The sequence below is a fragment of the Taurulus bubalis genome (assembly GCF_910589615.1).
Source record: "Taurulus bubalis genome assembly, chromosome: 20".
NCBI classification, from domain to species: domain Eukaryota; kingdom Metazoa; phylum Chordata; class Actinopteri; order Perciformes; family Cottidae; genus Taurulus; species Taurulus bubalis.
This window is the reverse complement of record NC_136608.1, coordinates 244,900-263,497: the sequence shown is the minus strand read 5'-3', so window position 1 is coordinate 263,497 and position 18,598 is coordinate 244,900. Positions and strand designations below refer to the sequence as shown.

Sequence of the window (18,598 nt, the reverse complement as noted above, 5' to 3'; positions counted from 1 at the left end):
TCTGCCCAAGCCGGGTGTCGAGCCTGGTCCCCGCTACCTTCGGTGGTTTTCGGGGAGCTATCGGAAGTTAACGGAGAGCTATCGGAAGTTATCGGAAGTTAACGGAGAGCTATCGGAAGTTAACGGAGAGCTATCGGGGAAGTGACGCAGCGCTAGCAGGAGCCCCAGCCGGCTACAGCGGGGAGCTAACGGGGACTCTGACCGAAGGTAGTAGCGGCTCGTAACCCGACGTTTACGGTAGATTGTTCATGCAGGAAGTGTCATGTGACTCGCGCGATTATTATTATTGGAAATTATATTAATTAATAATAATAAAGTGATGAAAGGGGCCGTGATGTTTGTCCATGTATCTTTGCAGTTAATTTGGACATTTGCTTAAAAAAAGGAAAGTAAAGTAACTAGTAGTGAAGTTACTTTTCAAATACAGTAACGAGTAAAGTAATCTAGTTACAATTTTCAGAAGTAACTAGTAACGTGTAACTAGTTACTTTTTCTGAGTAACTACCCCAACACTGACTACATAAGTGATCTTACGTACACTCAAGTATAGAAATGACAAACATTGCACCTGTGGTTCTTGGAATGTTTTATATATTATCATATTTCAACATGATATTCAGGAGTATCATAACGCGCATTACACTCATTCCATCCTTTCGCTCAACGGTGGGGGGGCATAAGTCTTTGGGCTCCAGCAGCGCGCCGGTCACTGAGACACTCTCCTCCAGAGCGTCTCCACCGCGGGGACGCGCTCCTCCAGAGCGTCTCCACCGCGGGGACGCGCTCCTCCAGAGCGTCTCCACCGCGGGGACGCGCTCCTCCAGAGCGTCTCCACCGCGGGGACGCTCAGCTCCCTCGTGTCCGGCCTTCAGCATCCGTGCTCTGGGACGATGCGACACTTGAGGATCTTCAGGTAGTTCTGGACCTTGTTGGAGTCTCGGCGAAAGCAGTAGAGGACGTTGTAGTCTTTCATCAGGCGCCTCTCTGCGCTGTCGGACGGCAACGAAGCCTCAGGAGACGCCAGGCTGCTGACGGTGTTGCTTCTGATCCCCAACATCTGCATAGGAGAAGAGAGGATGCCATGACAGCAGCAGATACCCCCATTGAGGATCCTACAAACATTAGATCCTAGACACATCTAGATTTCTAGATTAAGGTACAATTCTGAAAACGGTAAACATAAAATATACATTCAGAGCAAAAGATATGATGCAATATGGAAGTCCTGAGAGGATGCCGGTGATGCATTTTCTGATATTTGATTTTCTCTCAGATGTTCATGTTCATGAACAGGAGAAAATATATATATATATATAACATAACGCCGTGTGTTATAAGCGGATGTTAGTCCGTCTGCACTAAGAGACAGATGACATCACGGCTGAGCCCAGCAGCAGCAGCAGCTCTTCCTTCTAGATGAGGCTGAATGTTTGTGCGCTGCATCGGGTCACCGGGTCTGGATTTGTCGTGTGACGCCAGGACTTGTGTGTCACCAAGATGACCCAACCTGAGACCAGGTCCCTGGAAGCTGCGTTACAGCAGCGCCAAGCTTATCACACACATTGTCATGTTGAGGCTTTTGGAATGAACTGTTCCCACTCAAAGGTACACGATATAGGAATGTTTGATCACCACTTATGACCCACTAGAAGTGTGTGGCGGTGTCTGTACCTGCAGACACTCTGCCCTGTATTTGGTCAGGAGAGAGAATGCAGCTTTAACGCATGAAGCATAGACTTCTATACAACCAGAGGAGTCGCCCCCTGGTGGTCAGGAGAGAGGATACAGCTTTAACACATGAAGCTTCTATACAACCAGAGGAGTCACCCCCTGGTGGTCAGGAGAGAGAATGCAGCTTTAACACATGAAGCATAGACTTCTATACAACCAGAGAGTCACCCCCTGGTGGTCAGGAGAGAGAATGCAGCTTTAACACACGAAGCATAGACTTCTATTCAACCAGAGGAGTCGCCCCCTGGTGGTCAGGAGAGAGGATACAGCTTTAACACATGAAGCTTCTATACAACCAGAGGAGTCACCCCCTGGTGGTCAGGAGAGAGAATGCAGCTTTAACACATGAAGCATAGACTTCTATACAACCAGAGAGTCGCCCCCTGGTGGTCAGGAGAGAGAATGCAGCTTTAACACATGAAGCATAGACTTCTATACAACCAGAGAGTCGCCCCCTGGTGGTCAGGAGAGAGAATGCAGCTTTAACACATGAAGCATAGACTTCTATACAACCAGAGAGTCGCCCCCTGGTGGTTAGGAGAGACACGCCCCTTGACCACTTGGCCGTGGTCAAGGGGCGTGTGCTTCTGGTGTCATTGAGTCAGCGTTGACAGGAAGACATGCAGTAACAGTACCTTCTCAGCCACTTTCTCCACACCTTTGCGTAGCTCGTGCACCATGTCGCTCATCTCGAGGGCTTTATTGGAGCTGAAGTTGTTGAAGTCGTGGTGGTGAGCCATGCTCTGGTGGAAATGCCACAGAGGGTCCCTCCATGCCACCAGGAGCTTCAGGATCACCTCCGTCAGCTCCTCCCTCTGCAGGGACCAAAAGAAGACCATCATTTAAAAGTCAGTTCAAACTCAAGCCCAGTCATGATTTCATTCAAGTGATATGCAGCATTCACTGCAGACTTTGGATGATGCAAAAATAAAAAGTAGAGGGACACAAACACATTTAAAAAAGCATGTTGTACAACAGATGAAGGGAAGGGGAAAGCAGAACAGTGCATGCTCCTGACAGGAAGGAGCTTCTGTAAAGGTTAATTCACCGCCATTCTCTGAGCGTTCTCCTTGCCGTTTGGGGTGAGGATGCTGGAGGTGTGACAGCTGCGACTGACCCGGCCGATGTGATTCCTACTGGGCCGAAAGTACTGCTCCTGACGGGAGAAACGGGAACGCAGGACGGAAATGTCAGAGATCAGGTGTCGTCTAAATGTCGAGTGTGCAAAGAAGTGCTGAATGAAATAATAGAATGACCGCCAGTTACAAATGATTACAAATGTATATATATATATATATATATATAGCCAATATATATATATATATCCATTTGTAATTTATATAGTTCATGATTAATTATTTTATCCATTCTATTTCTATCAAGGAGGGGAGCTGAACTATATATATATATATATATATATATATATATATATATATATATATATATATATATATATATATATATATATATATGTGTGTATGTGTGTGTATGTGTGTATATATATAAACAGTCCATATATCACACTTAGTAAACAAATATCCCTTCACAAAATCAAACGTATTTATTAAATATCGCTAGCAAAGCTTGTCAGACAAATGGAGACTTACAAACTGTGAGTGGAGGTCGTTTGAGATGCGGTGCGTCCTGGCGGAGTGCTGGATGACCCGGTCAAAGAGGTTCCCCAGGGAGAGGACGGGGCACCCGTCCTGGGTGTCGGCACAGAGGGGTGCTGCCCCCACACCGGTCCGTCTGCTGCTCAACAGACAGACCAGCAGCATCCAGGCCAAAGACTCTGGGAGGAAGAACAAAGATTACTAATGAAACTGAAGAAGAATGACATAATGTCACGACCCTCAAGACCAGAAGGAATCCAGAGACGAACGGATTATTAGCTTGTGGAAACAAAGACATGGACAGGAGGACATACAGGAGACACAGAGACACTAATCTCTCAGTTACCTGATGTGATGGTTGCAGGCATCATGCAGGAGCTCCGGTCTCAGAGCAGGAGGGTTCTGTTAAGACCCCTGCAGCTTCATGTGAGGGTCCTCACGGAAAACCTCCCTTTTGAGAGAGAGGGAGAGAGAGAGGGAGAGAGAGAGAGAGTATCATAATGAAGTAACCTATGGCAGTCTCCGCGAGTAATGACATCAACCTAGGACGTCATTCCCAGGGGCGTTTCTAGGATTCAAGGAAAGGGGGGGCTTAGCCCCTAGTGACCCGGCATGTGTGCGCGCCCATTTAGGGCCCCGGATATCCATTGTTTCAGTTCATAGATTGGTTCAATCAGAAAGAGTGTGATTTTGGTCTGTAGTTTTGTAGTTTTTCAGTATATGATTACAGAAGAGACAGAACTTCAGGGTCATAGTGAACACAAATATTCTCAAATAACGAGAGAAATACTTTTCCTGCTTGTAAAGGAAAGACGGATAAACTAGCTTTCATATCCACGTCACTCCCAAATCCAATGGATGGAGACTTGTTTTATTACTTGTTCTATTTTGAGCAGAAGGGAATAAGATTTTGATCAACATTTACATCTATTTTGTTGTCTGTGTAGTTTTTACAAACCAGTGATATTTTATGCTCATTTGGACACTATCACTGAGATAAAGATGAACTAGTTCAGTGTCAAATATACCATTCAATAGAAGAAAAATACATGAATAACAAACCATTTCAAGTACATCTTAATTATCGAATGATAAATATTGTATGATGGTACTCTTTGGTATAGTTTACTATGAGATAAACTCCTTGGTATAGTTTACTATGAGATAAACTCCTTGGTATAGTTTACTGTGAGATAAACTCTTTGGTGTAGTTTACTGTGAGATAAACTCTTTGGTATAGTTTATATGAGATAAACTCCTTGGTATAGTTTACTGTGAGATAAACTCTTTGGTATAGTTTACTATGAGATAAACTCCTTGGTGTAGTTTACTGTGAGATAAACTCTTTGGTGTAGTTTACTATGAGATAAACTCCTTGGTATAGTTTATATGAGATAAACTCCTTGGTATAGTTTATATGAGATAAACTCCTTGGTGTAGTTTACTGTGAGATAAACTCCTTGGTATAGTTTACTATGAGATAAACTCCTTGGTATAGTTTATATGAGATAAACTCCTTGGTATAGTTTATATGAGATAAACTCCTTGGTGTAGTTTACTGTGAGATAAACTCTTTGGTATAGTTTACTATGAGATAAACTCCTTGGTGTAGTTTACTATGAGATAAACTCCTTGGTATAGTTTACTGTGAGATAAACTCCTTAGTGTAGTTTACTATGAGGTAAACTCCTTGGTGTAGTTTACTATGAGATAAACTCCTTGGTGTAGTTTATATGAGATAAACTCCTTGGTATAGTTTACTATGAGATAAACTCCTTGGTATAGTTTATATGAGATAAACTCCTTAGTGTAGTTTACTATGAGATAAACTCCTTGGTATAGTTTATATGAGATAAACTCCTTGGTGTAGTTTACTATGAGATAAACTCCTTGGTATAGTTTATATGAGATAAACTCCTTGGTGTAGTTTACTATGAGATAAACTCCTTGGTATAGTTTACTATGAGATAAACTCCTTGGTATAGTTTACTGTGAGATAAACTCCTTGGTGTAGTTTACTATGAGATAAACTCCTTGGTATAGTTTATATGAGATAAACTCCTTAGTGTAGTTTACTATGAGATAAACTCCTTGGTATAGTTTATATGAGATAATCTTCTTAGTGTAGTTTACTATGAGATAAACTCCTTGGTATAGTTTACTATGAGATAAACTCCTTGGTGTAGTTTACTATGAGATAAACTCCTTAGTGTAGTTTACTATGAGATAAACTCCTTGGTGTAGTTTACTATGAGATAAACTCCTTAGTGTAGTTTACTATGAGATAAACTCCTTAGTGTAGTTTACTATGAGATAAACTCCTTGGTGTAGTTTACTATGAGATAAACTCCTTGGTATAGTTTACTGTGAGATAAACTCCTTGGTGTAGTTTACTATGAGATAAACTCCTTGGTGTAGTTTACTTTGAGATAAACTCCTTGGTGTAGTTTACTATGAGATAAACTCCTTGGTATAGTTTATATGAGATAAACTCCTTAGTGTAGTTTACTATGAGATAAACTCCTTGGTATAGTTTATATGAGATAAACTCCTTGGTGTAGTTTACTATGAGATAAACTCCTTGGTGTAGTTTACTATGAGATAAACTCCTTGGTATAGTTTACTGTGAGATAAACTCCTTGGTATAGTTTACTATGAGATAAACTCCTTGGTGTAGTTTACTATGAGATAAACTCCTTGGTATAGTTTATATGAGATAAACTCCTTAGTGTAGTTTACTATGAGATAAACTCCTTGGTATAGTTTATATGAGATAAACTCCTTGGTGTAGTTTACTATGAGATAAACTCCTTGGTGTAGTTTACTGTGAGATAAACTCCTTGGTGTAGTTTACTATGAGATAAACTCCTTGGTATAGTTTATATGAGATAAACTCCTTGGTATAGTTTACTATGAGATAAACTCCTTGGTATAGTTTACTGTGAGATAAACTCCTTGGCATAGTTTACTATGAGATAAACTTCTTGGTGTAGTTTACTATGAGATAAACTCCTTGGTATAGTTTATATGAGATAAACTCCTTAGTGTAGTTTACTATGAGATAAACTCCTTGGTATAGTTTATATGAGATAAACTCCTTGGTGTAGTTTACTATGAGATAAACTCCTTGGTGTAGTTTACTGTGAGATAAACTCCTTGGTGTAGTTTACTATGAGATAAACTCCTTGGTGTAGTTTACTATGAGATAAACTCCTTGGTATAGTTTTTATGAGATAAACTCCTTAGTGTAGTTTACTATGAGATAAACTCCTTGGTATAGTTTATATGAGATAAACTCCTTGGTATAGTTTATATGAGATAAACTCCTTGGTGTAGTTTGCTATGAGATAAACTCCTTGGTGTAGTTTACTATGAGATAAACTCCTTGGTATAGTTTACTATGAGATAAACTCCTTGGTATAGTTTACTGTGAGATAAACTCCTTGGTGTAGTTTACTATGAGATAAACTCCTTGGTGTAGTTTGCTATGAGATAAAATCCTTGGTATAGTTTATATGAGATAAACTCCTTAGTGTAGTTTACTATGAGATAAACTCCTTGGTATAGTTTATATGAGATAAACTCCTTGGTGTAGTTTACTATGAGATAAACTCCTTGGTATAGTTTATATGAGATAAACTCCTTAGTGTAGTTTACTATGAGATAAACTCCTTGGTATAGTTTATATGAGATAAACTCCTTAGTGTAGTTTACTATGAGATAAACTCCTTGGTATAGTTTATTTGAGATAAACTCCTTGGTATAGTTTATATGAGATAAACTCCTTGGTAAAGTTTACTATGAGATAAACTCCTTGGTATAGTTTACTATGAGATAAACTCCTTGGTGTAGTTTACTATGAGATAAACTCCTTGGTGTAGTTTACTATGAGATAAACTCCTTGGTATAGTTTATATGAGATAAACTCCTTAGTGTAGTTTACTATGAGATAAACTCCTTGGTATAGTTCATATGAGATAAACTCCTTGGTGTAGTTTACTATGAGATAAACTCCTTGGTGTAGTTTACTATGAGATAAACTCCTTGGTGTAGTTTACTATGAGATCAACTCCTTGGTATAGTTTACTGTGAGATAAACTCCTTGGTGTAGTTTACTATGAGATAAACTCCTTGGTGTAGTTTACTATGAGATAAACTCCTTGGTATAGTTTATATGAGATAAACTCCTTGGTGTAGTTTACTATGAGATAAACTCCTTGGTGTAGTTTACTATGAGATAAACTCCTTGGTGTAGTTTACTATGAGATAAACTCCTTGGTGTAGTTTACTATGAGATAAACTCCTTGGTATAGTTTACTATGAGATAAACTCCTTGGTGTAGTTTACTATGAGATAAACTCCTTGGTATAGTTTACTGTGAGATAAACTCCTTGGCATAGTTTACTATGAGATAAACTTCTTGGTGTAGTTTACTATGAGATAAACTCCTTGGTATAGTTTATATGAGATAAACTCCTTAGTGTAGTTTACTTTGAGATAAACTCCTTGGTATAGTTTATATGAGATAAACTCCTTGGTGTAGTTTACTATGAGATAAACTCCTTGGTGTAGTTTACTATGAGATAAACTCCTTGGTGTAGTTTACTATGAGATGAACTCCTTGGTATAGTTTACTATGAGATAAACTCCTTGGTATAGTTTACTGTGAGATAAACTCCTTGGTGTAGTTTACTATGAGATAAACTCCTTGGTGTAGTTTACTATGAGATAAAATCCTTGGTATAGTTTATATGAGATAAACTCCTTAGTGTAGTTTACTATGAGATAAACTCCTTGGTATAGTTTATATGAGATAAACTCCTTGGTGTAGTTTACTATGAGATAAACTCCTTGGTATAGTTTATATGAGATAAACTCCTTAGTGTAGTTTACTATGAGATAAACTCCTTGGTATAGTTTATATGAGATAAACTCCTTGGTGTAGTTTACTATGAGATAAACTCCTTGGTATAGTTTACTATGAGATAAACTCCTTGGTGTAGTTTACTATGAGATAAACTCCTTGGTGTAGTTTACTATGAGATAAACTCCTTGGTATAGTTTATATGAGATAAACTCCTTAGTGTAGTTTACTATGAGATAAACTCCTTGGTATAGTTTATATGAGATAAACTCCTTAGTGTAGTTTACTATGAGATAAACTCCTTGGTATAGTTTATGAGATAAACTCCTTGGTATAGTTTATATGAGATAAACTCCTTAGTGTAGTTTACTATGAGATAAACTCCTTGGTGTAGTTTACTATGAGATAAACTCCTTGGTATAGTTTACTATGAGATAAACTCCTTGGTATAGTTTACTGTGAGATAAACTCCTTGGTGTAGTTTACTATGAGATAAACTCCTTGGTGTAGTTTGCTATGAGATAAAATCCTTGGTATAGTTTATATGAGATAAACTCCTTAGTGTAGTTTACTATGAGATAAACTCCTTGGTATAGTTTATATGAGATAAACTCCTTGGTGTAGTTTACTATGAGATAAACTCCTTGGTATAGTTTATATGAGATAAACTCCTTAGTGTAGTTTACTATGAGATAAACTCCTTGGTATAGTTTATTTGAGATAAACTCCTTGGTATAGTTTATATGAGATAAACTCCTTGGTAAAGTTTACTATGAGATAAACTCCTTGGTATAGTTTACTATGAGATAAACTCCTTGGTGTAGTTTACTATGAGATAAACTCCTTGGTGTAGTTTACTATGAGATAAACTCCTTGGTATAGTTTATATGAGATAAACTCCTTAGTGTAGTTTACTATGAGATAAACTCCTTGGTATAGTTCATATGAGATAAACTCCTTGGTGTAGTTTACTATGAGATAAACTCCTTGGTGTAGTTTACTATGAGATAAACTCCTTGGTGTAGTTTACTATGAGATCAACTCCTTGGTATAGTTTACTGTGAGATAAACTCCTTGGTGTAGTTTACTATGAGATAAACTCCTTGGTGTAGTTTACTATGAGATAAACTCCTTGGTATAGTTTATATGAGATAAACTCCTTGGTGTAGTTTACTATGAGATAAACTCCTTGGTGTAGTTTACTATGAGATAAACTCCTTGGTGTAGTTTACTATGAGATAAACTCCTTGGTGTAGTTTACTATGAGATAAACTCCTTGGTATAGTTTACTATGAGATAAACTCCTTGGTGTAGTTTACTATGAGATAAACTCCTTGGTATAGTTTACTGTGAGATAAACTCCTTGGCATAGTTTACTATGAGATAAACTTCTTGGTGTAGTTTACTATGAGATAAACTCCTTGGTATAGTTTATATGAGATAAACTCCTTAGTGTAGTTTACTATGAGATAAACTCCTTGGTATAGTTTATATGAGATAAACTCCTTGGTGTAGTTTACTATGAGATAAACTCCTTGGTGTAGTTTACTATGAGATAAACTCCTTGGTGTAGTTTACTATGAGATAAACTCCTTGGTATAGTTTACTGTGAGATAAACTCCTTGGTGTAGTTTACTATGAGATAAACTCCTTGGTGTAGTTTACTATGAGATAAACTCCTTGGTATAGTTTTTATGAGATAAACTCCTTAGTGTAGTTTACTATGAGATAAACTCCTTGGTATAGTTGATATGAGATAAACTCCTTGGTATAGTTTATATGAGATAAACTCCTTGGTGTAGTTTACTATGAGATAAACTCCTTGGTGTAGTTTACTATGAGATAAACTCCTTGGTATAGTTTACTATGAGATAAACTCCTTGGTATAGTTTACTGTGAGATAAACTCCTTGGTGTAGTTTACTATGAGATAAACTCCTTGGTGTAGTTTACTATGAGATAAAATCCTTGGTATAGTTTATATGAGATAAACTCCTTAGTGTAGTTTACTATGAGATAAACTCCTTGGTATAGTTTATATGAGATAAACTCCTTGGTGTAGTTTACTATGAGATAAACTCCTTGGTATAGTTTATATGAGATAAACTCCTTAGTGTAGTTTACTATGAGATAAACTCCTTGGTATAGTTTATATGAGATAAACTCCTTGGTGTAGTTTACTATGAGATAAACTCCTTGGTATAGTTTACTATGAGATAAACTCCTTGGTGTAGTTTACTATGAGATAAACTCCTTGGTGTAGTTTACTATGAGATAAACTCCTTGGTATAGTTTATATGAGATAAACTCCTTAGTGTAGTTTACTATGAGATAAACTCCTTGGTATAGTTTATATGAGATAAACTCCTTAGTGTAGTTTCCAATGAGATAAACTCCTTGGTATAGTTTATGAGATAAACTCCTTGGTATAGTTTATATGAGATAAACTCCTTAGTGTAGTTTACTATGAGATAAACTCCTTGGTATAGTTTATATGAGATAAACTCCTTAGTGTAGTTTACTATGAGATAAACTCCTTGGTATAGTTTATTTGAGATAAACTCCTTGGTGTAGTTTACTATGAGATAAACTCCTTGGTATAGTTTATATGAGATAAACTCCTTGGTGTAGTTTACTATGAGATAAACTCCTTGGTGTAGTTTACTATGAGATAAACTCCTTGGTATAGTTTATATGAGATAAACTCCTTAGTGTAGTTTACTATGAGATAAACTCCTTGGTATAGTTCATATGAGATAAACTCCTTGGTGTAGTTTACTATGAGATAAACTCCTTGGTGTAGTTTACTATGAGATAAACTCCTTGGTGTAGTTTACTATGAGATCAACTCCTTGGTATAGTTTACTGTGAGATAAACTCCTTGGTGTAGTTTACTATGAGATAAACTCCTTGGTGTAGTTTACTATGAGATAAACTCCTTGGTATAGTTTATATGAGATAAACTCCTTAGTGTAGTTTACTATGAGATAAACTCCTTGGTATAGTTTATATGAGATAAACTCCTTGGTATAGTTTATATGAGATAAACTCCTTGGTGTAGTTTACTATGAGATAAACTCCTTGGTGTAGTTTACTATGAGATAAACTCCTTGGTATAGTTTACTATGAGATAAACTCCTTGGTATAGTTTACTGTGAGATAAACTCCTTGGTGTAGTTTACTATGAGATAAACTCCTTGGTGTAGTTTACTATGAGATAAAATCCTTGGTATAGTTTATATGAGATGAATTCCTTAGTGTAGTTTACTATGAGATAAACTCCTTGGTATAGTTTATATGAGATAAACTCCTTAGTGTAGTTTACTATGAGATAAACTCCTTGGTATAGTTTATATGAGATAAACTCCTTAGTGTAGTTTACTATGAGATAAACTCCTTGGTATAGTTTATATGAGATAAACTCCTTGGTGTAGTTTACTATGAGATAAACTCCTTGGTATAGTTTATATGAGATAAACTCCTTGGTGTAGTTTACTATGAGATAAACTCCTTGGTGTAGTTTACTATGAGATAAACTCCTTGGTATAGTTTATATGAGATAAACGCCTTAGTGTAGTTTACTATGAGATAAACTCCTTGGTATAGTTTATATGAGATAAACTCCTTAGTGTAGTTTGCTATGAGATAAACTCCTTGGTATAGTTTACTATGAGATAAACTCCTTGGTGTAGTTTACTATGAGATAAACTCCTTGGTATAGTTTACTATGAGATAAACTCCTTGGTATAGTTTACTGTGAGATAAACTCCTTGGTGTAGTTTACTATGAGATAAACTCCCTGGTGTAGTTTACTATGAGATAAACTCCTTGGTGTAGTTTACTATGAGATAAACTCCTTGGTATAGTTTATATGAGATAAACTCCTTAGTGTAGTTTACTATGAGATAAACTCCTTGGTATAGTTTATATGAGATAAACTCCTTAGTGTAGTTTACTATGAGATAAACTCCTTGGTATAGTTTATATGAGATAAACTCCTTGGTGTAGTTTACTATGAGATAAACTCCTTGGTATAGTTTATATGCGATAAACTCCTTGGTATAGTTTATATGAGATAAACTCCTTGGTATAGTTTATATGAGATAAACTCCTTGGTATAGTTTACTATGAGATAAACTCCTTGGTGTAGTTTACTATGAGATAAACTCCTTGGTGTAGTTTACTATGAGATAAACTCCTTGGTGTAGTTTACTATGAGATAAACTCCACGCAGCAGCCTCCCCAAGGTCCTAGTGCCCTAAGGTTAAGTATGATGATAGGCTATTGGATTGTAATTGTAATGCCGTGTTCACACCAAACGCGAAAAATCACGGCGCGAAGGGGGCGTGGCTTAGCTCTGTTGCTTGCCTCTGTGAGAGACAAGCGACGAAGCTTTCATTTCCGCTATCGACCATGGAATAAATAACCACTAGTTCTACTTTATACTTGTTGTGGAAGTCCCAAACATGTGGGAACATGAAACGCCCTCGTATTTGGGTTCATAACATCATCCGTAGCCGCACACAGCTCGGTGAATTTCACCGACTCCTCCAGGAACTGCGTCTCTCGTATTTCTGTAAAACGATACCGATTATGCCATCCACCATGGAAATAACCACCAGTTCTGCTTCATACTTTTTGTGTAAACTCCACATATGTCGGAACATCAAACTCCATGGTGTCTGGGTTCATAATATTATCCGTAGTCCCACAACAGCGTCTCAATGAAGCCGCTGTCAGCGCTGGTTCAGGCGGAGCAGCAGCAGATTCATTCAGAAACGGGGAGAGGCGGTGGTGACGGGCGGAGCTTCTCAACGCTGATTGGCTGCCGCAACTTTGCGTCACGTGATTTCTCCGCCAGAGTTGGGATAATTCAACTCACGCGAATCCGCGCCGCGTCCTTCGCTTTGTTCGCCCCAGGTCAAACGTTCTGTTCGCGCCGCCTCCAACGCGTCTATCTCGCCGCGGCGCGAATTTTTAATTAATATTCGGGGCTAATTAAAAAACATCCGATGTTTTAGCCTAGGGACGCCACTGGTCATTCCAACACTGGACCTCAGTACCTTCATTAGGTCCGCGGGCCTCCAGCTATGCAGCCAAAAGGTCAGAGAGAGAGCTCTGATGCGAGCAGTCAGAATCCTCTTCGTGCTCCATGACACCGCGGGGCAGCAGTCAATGAATGTCACGATGTTCAGAGCCGGCTGCATGACGTCAAGTGGATTAGATTCTCTCGGTTGTAGCTGACTCATCTTCATGTGTCGGTCAGCCGGCTGGACGCATCAACTAGAAAAGGTTATGGTTCCGGAGATCATTAAAATTCCTGAGTAAGAGTAAGACTCCAAAAGGAACGATCTTTTATAACATAATGCCTGTAATCTATGGAATTACAGTCCATAGATTAATTCTATTTAGGACTGGAGTACGTACAGCAAAACAAACTGGCTCTCAATCCTGCAGCTCCACCTCCTGCCCTGCATCACCCACTCTGTCCTAGACCTCCTCACCCCCACTCTGTCCTAGACCTCCTCACCCCCACTCTGTCCAAGACCTCCTCACCCCCACTCTGTCCAAGACCTCCTCACCCCCACTCTGTCCAAGACCTCCTCACCCCCACTCTGTTCTAGACCTCCTCACCCCCACTCTGTTCTAGACCTCCTCACCCCCACTCTGTTCTAGACCTCCTCACCCCCACTCTATTCTAGACCTCCTTAGACATTCACCTTCAAACCCGCACCGAGCTAACGGCTAACAAAGTGCTAACCTGCGGGCGCTACGACGAATAGATATTCCCAGGAAACTTCCACAGAAAAGAAAATTTTTATTTTCTTCTAATGCTAACTTTTGGTGAATTTAGGACAAATCTAAAGACACAAATAGATTTAATAGTAACATGAAGAAGTCGAAACATAAGCACCTGAATGCGTTTCTTTCCATTAATCTGAAAGAAGACTTGTTATGGAAGTGTCTCACTGTGTTATTGTTATCTTAATGTATGGATGTTTTAGTTGACAATAATGAGAATAAATAAAAGGTATTATACATACCATCTTGTTATAATAATACTAATAATGAAAAAAAAGATGATTAAAATCAGAACACTTTCCTTTCATAAAGAGAAACTGAGCAGGTTGTTCTGGGTGACGGTGACGTAGGCGCACGACTCACTCAATGGAAGTTCCAGTGATGACTCGAGGTCCACGTGACTCCGCTGCACGTTTGCACACACACACACACACACACACACACACACACACACACACACACACACACACACACACACAGTCGTGTTGTTGGGCAGACGGTCTCCTTTCACTCCATTTTGACGGAACGTTTTCTGTGACTGAACCACGCCGAAATATACTTTTGTTCATTAACGTCTAGTTTCTCTTCTAGGGAACTACACGTCAATTTGATGAGGGAATTTGATGCTGAAAAAATGGTATCAAACAATCTTACAAGTCCTGATAAATGAAGAGCGACACTAAACCAGAGTGTATCTGATTTTATATCTCCTACACAGAGAGATCATGCTATAATAATGTGAAAGGCTTTTTAACAATGAATTCACACAAAAAAAACATTTATTGCAATAAATGAGGCTCACATTTGCAAATGTGAATATCCCAGCTGGCTGGAATGAACTCTCATTGATTCTTAGTGTCCTGGCTGTCTGGCCTCAAAGAGCTGAAAGAGTTTGACTTTTAATTCATCTTCTTTTCTGTTAACCTCAGGGGAAAAAGGCCACAACCCTGCACCGCATCCCAGAACGGTCCTGGCATCCGTCCTGACCTGCACCTTTGCTGAGTAACCTCCAGGTCCTGCAGCCACCACTGCAGGACCTGGAGGTTACTCAGCCCGGGGAGGGGCACCACCTGCGGCGCCTGCATGCGGGTCTGTGGCCAGGATGGCAGCGAGCTTTCCGGCTGGGGGTCGTGCCAGGACCGCCAGCCGAGACCACCAGAGGCCAGACCCTCTCACAGAGGAGTTCCTCCAGACATGAGGTCCTGGTGTACAGACAACGCCAGGTCTTATGAGGACAACTGCCAAGGGTGGAAATATATAAGCATCTTATCTGAACTTCATCAGGGTCTCTCTGGCCCGCCAGCTGATCTGCATCTGTAAATGTAAACCGTGACTATCGCAGTAAAACGCTCTAAAAGGTCACGCTCGCTCTGATAGATTATTATATCTGATAGATGTAGTATTATTGAAATTGCAATTCTCAATCACAGATTCCTGAGCCTCGGAGGATTACATTGTGTAGACCAAAAATGTGATAATATAAGAAATAGTTTTGTACCCGGGCCCCATGAATACATCTTAAGTTAATGACTTAGTTAATGACACAAAAATGCATCATTGCAAGAGCAATTACATTTTTTAAAATTCTATACTTGATACTCAAGGACTTTTTCCTATATGTTTGGGTTATTATTATAATTATCTTAATAATAATAATTATGGTTGTTATTACTATAATAATAGTTATTGTTGTAATTACTACTACTACTAATAATAATTGTATTATTATTCTTTTTTTCTTTTTCTTTTACACTTTTTCTTTTGCCTTTTCACCGCGAACAGAAAACGTATACAGAAATAAAAAACAAACAATAATAACTGCAACAGAAGAGGTCTGGTCTGCTCCGTCCTCTCAAAAACAAACCCTGAGAAACATTCATGTTCTCATCGTGCTCTGCTGCTGACGTGTAAACAGATCCCACTTCTCCCTCTGGCCACCACATCGCTCCTCTTGGTCCGATTCTGTGTTAACAGTTCCAGCTCTTATATTTCACTCACACTGTTCAAGCATCCATCCTGTGATGGTGGTTCTATTGTGTGCATCTCTTTGTAAAAGCCTTTTTACTGCTGCCAGCAGAGGCTTCAGCAGATGTCTGTCTTCCCTGAACGCAGTGCCTGTTGTCATGTTTCCGAAGTAGAGGAACATACAGGACTTAGTGTGTCGTAGCCCAGAATGATGACCATAACCATATGGACCTTTCCCCAGAACTGTACACTTTTCGGACATAGCTGAATACATGGGAGTGGTTTACATTTACTGCCCACATTTCCTCCAGCATGGTTGATCAATAGACTGACATTTGTTTGTAATTTGGGGAGTAATAAAGAATCTGATTATATTTTTCCAACAGTGTTCTCTCCAAGTTCGCGCAGATGTTGAGGAATGTTGTGTCCTCCAAATATTGGACCATTCCTCCTCTGTAATATTCACACAGAGTTCCTGTTCCCATTTCACTTTTACATCAAATGTTGTATTTCCTAATTTTTCCATCAGATTTTGATTTACGGTTGATATGTTTCTATATTTCTTTGAGTTGTAAACTCCTATTATGGTTCTAATTATTCCATTCTTTCCCAAGTTCATTTTGTGTTTTATTTCTCTGTCAAAAAAGTTCCTTAATTGTAGATAAAGTGGTCCTGGTTGTTTAGTGAGTATTTGTCTTTCAGCTCCTGGAAACTCACAACACTTCCATCTTTAATTCCTGTGCATATTGCTGTTATTCTATTTGGACTCCATTGTTTAAACCTCTGATGGAGCGTACCTGAATAACATGTCTATCATAGGCTATCCATCGTAGAAGCCTGCGCTCTTCTTCTAATCTATATGTCCCTACCATTTGAACCACATCTCTAATGTAAATCCAGTGACAGCATCCATCAGTTCAAGCAAATCGTTTGCTATATTTTTGTCTCCATAAGGCTTTGTATTTCCCTTCCTTCTACGTATCGTTCTAGGCATAGAAATATGCCCTAAGGTTTGGTAGTGACAAGCCTCCTTTTCCCATTCTGTAATGTGTTATATTTGACTCTTGGCCTTTGGCCGTTCCATATAACCCTTGGGATAATTTGATCCCAGGCTCTGAATTGTTTCTCAGGGATCTCGACTGGTAGTGATTGAAAGAAATAGAGGAGTCTTGGAAGTATGCTCATTGTTATGGTATCTATCCGTCTCCAGATGGTTGATTAATATAAGCAGACATTTGTCAGGTTCCTCTAAGTCACAGATCACGTCATCTGCAAAAAGCCCAATGATGTGTTCTTCTCTTCCAACCTTTATCCTTTAAGGTCTTTATTCTGCCTAACTGCTTGTGAGAGGCTTTATAGAAACGGCAATCGAGTCGGTGAAGACAACATCCTGCCTGCTGGACCGTTCTAGTGATGTAATCAGTCAGACTGAAACCAAAATGTTGGATTTTGGTAAAGTGTTTTAACACATTGAATAGCTTTTTCATTTAGTCCAATTTTCTCAGGTACCTGATACAGAAAAGTCCAGTTTACACTGTAAATGCCTTTTCTGCATCAAGACTTATTAAGGCTGCATTGATATTTTTATGGTTAATATGTTCAGTTATATGTAGTTCTCCTTATGTTATCTTGGGTTTGACGACCCTTGATGATGTCTGGTCTTCATCTATAATATCATTCATAAAGTGCTCATATTCTTTTGCAATAATCGAGGTATATAATGTATAGTCTATATGAAGTATTGATATAGGTCTGTAACCAGAGCAGGTATCACTGTGTTATCATTCTTGTTGAATCTGAATTATTCTTGTTATTACATTACATTACAATACATTTAGCTGATGCTTTTATCCAAAGCGACTTACTTATTATTATTACCACTAGTTGTATTATCAGTATATGAATCAGTGACTCATTACTTTTATATTATATTTCAAGGCTCAGTTTTGTTTTAAGTTAAATTATACGCAATAGTCCGTACAACCAAAAAGTCCCAAATTTACATGAAAAAAAGAGTCTGATTTGTTGTCGCGTAGTCTGTGACGTAGTCCCGTAGTCTGTGACGTAGTCGCGTAGTCTGTGACGTGCCCAGACTCCCCGGTGTCAACGTGTGCGCTTGTTTTCCTTCTCGGTGTGCCCCGTACATCCCGTGTTGGTGGAACAAGCCAACAACAACCCACGTTTTAGTTGTTGACAGTTAGCAAGACACAATAATAAAGTATTCTTATTACTATATCATTATCTTCCTGTCACCTACAGGACATTACGATTATGCAAATTAGACGATGACGTCATTTAGCGACTTCTCTTTTCCGTACTGAGGAGTTGTCAACACAATAAAAAAAAGATGGCGGCGCCTACTGCAGCAGCAGAGCCAGCGGGAAAGAAACCGTCACGTAGTGTGTTAAACACCGTGGACCCGGACACACAACGGGACCCGGACACACAACGGGACCCGGACACACAACGGGACCCGGACACACAACGGGACGACGTGCTGGACTTCCTGGAGAAAGAGGTCGGCAGCGACCTGAAGACCCTGAAGAATGTCGGAGACCTGCTGGAGAAGCTGAAGCAGGAGAACAGCGTCCTGGAGGAACAGGTAGGTGTGTGTGTGTGTGTGT

The 18,598-nt window shown here is 39.0% G+C and overlaps 1 protein-coding gene across 1 annotated transcript; it reads right to left on the bottom strand.

Moving 5' to 3' along the window:
• Positions 1 to 868: 868 nt before the first annotated feature.
• On the bottom strand, positions 869 to 15,094 carry prl2 (prolactin 2; the record flags this gene model as incomplete). The annotated part of the gene is made up of 5 exons (XM_079236016.1): positions 869 to 1,057; positions 2,367 to 2,546; positions 2,780 to 2,887; positions 3,339 to 3,523; positions 14,956 to 15,094. The coding sequence occupies 5 exons, from the start codon at positions 15,092 to 15,094 to the stop codon at positions 869 to 871; spliced, it is 801 nt and encodes a 266-aa protein (XP_079092142.1).
• Between the last annotated feature and the right edge of the window lie 3,504 nt (positions 15,095 to 18,598).